This window comes from Ochotona princeps, chromosome 24 (genome assembly GCF_030435755.1).
Source record: "Ochotona princeps isolate mOchPri1 chromosome 24, mOchPri1.hap1, whole genome shotgun sequence".
Lineage (NCBI taxonomy): Eukaryota > Metazoa > Chordata > Mammalia > Lagomorpha > Ochotonidae > Ochotona > Ochotona princeps.
Genome location: NC_080855.1, coordinates 36,334,550 through 36,340,549, shown reverse-complemented (window position 1 = coordinate 36,340,549; position 6,000 = coordinate 36,334,550). Strand labels below are relative to the sequence as shown.

Sequence of the window (6,000 nt, the reverse complement as noted above, 5' to 3'; positions counted from 1 at the left end):
GGGAGGTGAGGGATTGAGATAGGCATGACCATGGAACCTGCCAACACTGGGGCTCTGTGAATAGGCTCAGGCTGAGCAGGTCCAGACTGCAGCACCCACATGAACACAATAAAAGAGGATGTAGAGCAGACTGGGATATAACATCTCTAGCTCATACAAGGCTATGGTGAGGGTAGGCGGCCAGATGTCTAGGCGAGGGCCTAATACACTCTGGAATGTGTGAGATGTCTAGGAGCAGGCTAAATGGTAGCTCAAAGCATCCACTGGTGAACAGGTGGTCCAGGTCTGGGTTGGGCAGCCTAGGCAAGATAGTTCCATCCACTGGCAAGTTTGTGGGTTGGTTTTGGATGTGGGTGGAATAGGCTGGCTGAGCAAACCTTAGCCCACTGGTGAGTGCAGAAACCAGGCTGGAATGTGACTCATGCTGTGCTAAGGTGTCACACCTACTGCTTTACATGAGCCAGGGATGGGAGCATACTGAGCAGGGCCAGATTGCAGCACCTGCCAGCAAGTGTTAGGACTGGTTGCAGGCAAGACTTACTGCACCCAAACCCAAAGCCAAAGGCCAAAACAGGTGCGAAGCTATACAAAGCTGGGCCTGATAGGGGTTATTCTACCTCACTCTGACTAGGCTGCAGCTCCCATTGGTTTGCATGAACGCTAAATGTGTGTGGTGAAAGGATGTGGCTAAGCTGCAACACACATTAATTTGCTCAGAAGACAGGATTTGAGACAACTGACCCAGCCATTGGCATTAACGCTTTGTGCATAGGTTGATTTGGATGACAGACTGTGCCAGACCCTGTATTGGCAACTGGGTCTGGGATTACCTCAGATAAAGTTTCTTTTGGAATCCTCCCAGCTGAAGTGCTGGCTAAAAACCTCCAAGCATGGAGTAAATTGCAGGTTCCATGGTCTGAACATGGAATGCATGTGTCAGATCTGGGCCTCTTCAGTGGCTTAGAAGGAGCGGTGGACAGCAAATTCAGATGCATATGGAGGATATGCCTTACACTGGAGCCTGCAGAGAACAAATGGTACCTTAGCAGTAAATGGAGGATTTGCTTCTGGCCATACAGTGCCTGGGGGCAGTTTGGTTTCACCCCTAAATCTCCTAGGCAGCCTTGGGTGACCTGTGGACTAACATGGGAGCTAGAAGAGTCAGCCTGGGATCTTGCTCAGATGAACAGGGGACGGCAGAGTGGAGGGGGTCTGGGGTTTTTCACTCACTCTCACTCTCACTCTCTTCATTTCAAATTAAACAAAATTTAAAACAATGCCCAAAATGGATGCAGGAATTCCTTAGGCCAAGAAATTCTGTACAGAAAGCCATGAAAAAGAGACACAGGGAAAAGCCTCAAAGCATTTCTTTAGGACTGATAACAAGCAACAAATCACTTGTACAAGGGACACAAAGTACATTTCTGTGCTGTTTTATCATTGGATTTCCAGTTTGCATTTGGGTGTCTGCAAACACAGAATCATTGTTGTGCATGCCCTGAGAGGAAAAAAAAATGTATTCAATTCCTTAGGATCCAACAGTACACCAAAAGAAACATAATGCCTGTCTCTAGAACAGGGAACACAAAAAAGTACAGTATATACCAAATGTGCACCTAAGTCAAAGCACATGTTTAAAGATTTTCTCTTACTAATTTGACTTAAAATAAAAAGAGCACATGGGAATTTTACCTTCTTCTAACTATACATCACAGAGATGTGAGAACAATGCAGCAACAATTCTTACTTTCACTGGCTTCACCACAGTTCCCAAATGTTACCACCAGAGTGAGTCTCATTTTTCCAGTTTAAAGTAATGATGGACTTTATATTCAGAATTGGTTCACTAACAAGTTCACATCTGAAGTTTCTCTATGAAAAGACAAATTCACAGGAGAAAAACACAGGAAATACAAGAGGATGTAACAAGCAGAATTTATTTAACCATAGTCACCTCTGTGTCCCTGGTCATTGGGAACAGCAATGCTTCATTTTTCAAAACACAGAGGGGTACACTCAAGCAGGAGCGTTTTATGATCTGACTCAGGAGAGAATGACTAGGGTAGGTGACACTGACCTTCCTTCTGCTTTCCCAATGACAAGAGTCTGTACGGTAGAAGTACGTGTCCTATGAAACCAGAAGAGTCCCTCACTACATTTCTCTGTCTGATCAGACACTGAGTCCACAGAAAGAGAAAAATCATCAAAATGCATTTAAGGGATAACCCATAACTCTGCACATGGCACAGAGATCGGGAAAGGAAAGGGACAATTGGGGGGAGAAGATGTCAGGGTAGTTCTTCAGTCCAGAAATACAAGTAGTCAAGAGTGTTGCCATAAAATTCTCTTCTTCACAACTCGCAGGGCAACATCTCTGAGGCTGATAATGGGAATGACTGAAACTCAGAAATTTCTCTCCAGAATCCAGCTAGTCACTCTGAGCAGTGAACTCCAGGTATTTGATCTGGAACATTGAACTTACCACATTCTTTATGAAACTTGTTGAGCACTCTAGGAAGAAATGATTTGATTTGCACACATCAATGATACATAATAATGAGCCACACTATGATGTCTCAGTTCATCTATACAGCATGTATTGATCAAGTCAGATTAATTAGCACTGACATTGTACACCACTGCTTTACACTTGGGGCCTTTAATCTCTTCTAGCTCTTTATTGAAAACAAACAAAAAACCTGTTAGTATGAACTGCAGTCACCCAGCAGAATGTGATGTGGAGCATTCACAATTATACCTTCCATTTAGCCATTTTGGGACCTGTTGTCCAATCTTGAAAAACACTACCTCTTCTAAATCTTCTCCACAACTTCACATAATTTTTATAGGTTTTGTTGAAAATAGCCATTATAACTGGCAGGAGGTTACTTTCCATTGTAGTTTTGACTTGCATTGCCTGGTGACTTGAAATATTGACAATCTACTCATATTCTCTATTCTATTAATTTCTTAGTTTTTGATCAAGGTACTTGGGGTTTGCTGTTGAGTTCCTTATATGATCTGGAAAATGATGAACAGTGTTTTTTTTTTTTTTTTTTTTTTTTTTTTTTTTTTTTTTTTAAAGATTTATTCATTTTATTACAGCCAGATATACACAGAGGAGGAGAGACAGAGAGGAAGATCCTCCGTCCGATGATTCACTCCCCAAGTGAGCCGCAACGGGCCGATGCGCGCCGATCCGATGCCGGGAACCCGGAACCTTTTCCGGGTCTCCCACGCGGGTGCAGGGTCCCAATGCATTGGGCCGTCCTCGACTGCTTTCCCAGGCCACAAGCAGGGAGCTGGATGGGAAGTGGAGCTGCCGGGATTAGAACCGGCGCCCATATGGGATCCCGGGGCTTTCAAGGCGAGGACTTTAGCCACTAGGCCACGCCGCCGGGCCCAAGAACAGTGTTTAAATATCCTCTCCCTGTAATATACCTTAAGAATCAATCTGGAATTCCTGAAGTGGCATCACACAGTGTGTTCATGTGCATGTAAAATGTCAGCCATTGGTTCTCACTGATTCGGTACCATAGATTGCCATTTAAATAGCCAGAATGTATTAGAAGAAAAAATTTTATCGAAATTGGCATATTTAATGGATATTCTAGTAAATACAAGCAAGAAAAAATACAAATGTCACTACTAGGGTGACCTCATTTATTCAAATCTTTGTTTTTAGTATTATTGGTAAACTACTAAGAATGTTATATTGTGTGATCCAGCTAAGCAAGTGATGAGAAGACTAAGAGAAGAGGAAGAGGGATGATCAACAAGAACCAGAGTGTTTGAATCTACATATCTGGCACTGATTTAGTCAGTTCCTCTCTATTACACAAAAGAGAGTACTCTGCACATACAGATGGTTGTATGTGCCCATTCCCTGCAATGCTTCCTTGTGTGCCACAGGTTAGTTACAACATTATTTCCAACCATTATTATGAAAATGCATTGAGGTCTCTGGTGGTTTATGAACATCTTTCATGAACAGCAAAGATGAACTCCACAGATAATCAAGCACAATGTACAGTTCAATTTCTTGACACAATCTTTAGAATAATGGGCTTCTCAGGCTTGAGGAGTTCTTGTGTGGCTAATTTAAGGGGCATCTGCAACAATGAAGTAAACATACAGAGGAACAGAAAATTAAACACAATCAATAACAGAAGCAAAACAGAAAAGCTACAAGAATAATGATACTGAAAAATGCTAACATCGTTCCTGACCATATGGTTGACACATTTAGAAAAGTCTCATGAAGTTAATTTTTCTATGTTGAAATGCAAATTACTCTTGAGTGGATAACATATTTCAAGTGTATAAATAATTCTGACCTTATGGAAAAGTCAATTGCATTTAATGATGCAAAAGAAAATATGTGCTTTTTGTTTCTAACATTCCCTCTTATTTTCCAACTGTACTATTAATTGTAAATGCGGGAATTCTGAAGTTCTGAAGAGCTTTCATGAATCCTGTTAATGTCATTCTCAGGGATCCATTCATTTAGTGTGGGAAAGCATGCAGTCGGTCTCATCTCAGTAAAGACAAGCTACATCAACTCCTCACAGACATGAGGAAGAGCAGTATGAAGATGACTGGAAGCCTGCCAAGGAGGAGGTATCCCATAGCACGTGTGGCAGAGACCTGCTTTCCCAAGTGATGACTTCATTTCTTCACACACTTATAAACTTACACACTGAATTTCAGTTGGTGACCAATTCTACCCTCCTAGGTTCCTCTGCAGAAAACATACTAAGGTCAAGAAGATGAATATTAAATGCAACTTAAACTCTAGACATAAGTTTCCTAGGGCCTTCCTTGGTAGGAATTAATGTGCCCATACTCTGTAATGATACTCTGCCACAGTTTGTCACAGGACCAAATCCAGAGAAAGATGGAAAAAGATGCACATTGGACAGCTCCTGACAACCACTGGAACTGGGATTTTTAGCAAGCATTCCACACAATCACATGGCAGTTCAAACCTCTGTTACTGCATTTTCATGGCATTAACAGTTTGCATTTGAAGATAGAATCAAGAGGGCTATAAACTGAAACATCCTGGGAGAGGAATTAAAAGCACTAAATCAAAAGAAATTGTAAAAATGATAATATTCACCTGAGGGTTACAAAAGTATGTACTTCAGAACATCAAATATAACAATTAATTTGTCTTCTAAGGCATAGGCAAAGTCACAGATTAGTTCTCATCTATCTTGATCGTCACGTTGGAGTTCTGAAAAAACCCCCATACGTGTGATGCTGATGATCAAATATAATGAGCTATTGATTCTCACTGATTCTGTTCTATAAATTATCACATTAATGGACATGAAGTCAAAAGATCATTGTTTACTATGAACATAACAAGTGATCATGTCCATTAGAGAAATGCAGAGATCTCTTGGTAATATTGTTTCAAGTAAGTTCCAAATCAAAGTCAAATCATTCTTTAAACATGTTTTTTGCATGCTGTCAGTGGGATGAGCCCCCTAAAACACATTATTGAAGTTTTATTCAAGGACAAAAGTGACACTCAAGAGTATAGATTTTGGGAAGCATTCAGAGATGTAGGAATAACCGAACCAAACCTAATGATGTAATGACAAAATATTCTATTCGAACACAACAACATTCAGTTTTTTTAGAAAGTTGCCAGAAAAGGATTCTCACTACATGAAGTACACTAACCTGAGTTTCCTCACAAGGCTTGAAGGAGAAGTTCTGTATTAATCTGACGAGAGCAAGTTTTACATTTATGAGAGCAAACCTCATGCCAATGCAACTTCGAGGACCAGCTCCAAAGGGAAGGTATGCATAAGGATTGATTTTGTCCTTGTTTTTCTTATTGAACCTGATTCCACAGCAGAAATGAGCACACATTAGTGATGCGTAGGACCACAAGAATCACTTAGTTTGAGTTATCAATTGGACCTTTGAAATGATTATGGCTTGGCCATTCAAATCTTACTGTTATTGAGCTTTAAGAGTTCTAAA

General features: G+C 40.9%; 1 protein-coding gene across 1 annotated transcript in view; it reads right to left on the bottom strand.

Moving 5' to 3' along the window:
* Nucleotides 1-4,034: 4,034 nt before the first annotated feature.
* Nucleotides 4,035-6,000, bottom strand: part of LOC131483204 (cytochrome P450 3A6-like) — a 58,137-nt gene continuing 56,171 nt past the window's right edge. The window contains exons 12-13 of the mRNA XM_058680638.1: nucleotides 5,695-5,857; nucleotides 4,035-4,112 (exon numbers count right to left, since the gene is read on the bottom strand). Of these exons, the coding sequence (XP_058536621.1) occupies nucleotides 4,035-4,112; nucleotides 5,695-5,857 (241 nt within the window). The remainder of the gene's footprint in view (nucleotides 4,113-5,694; nucleotides 5,858-6,000) is intronic.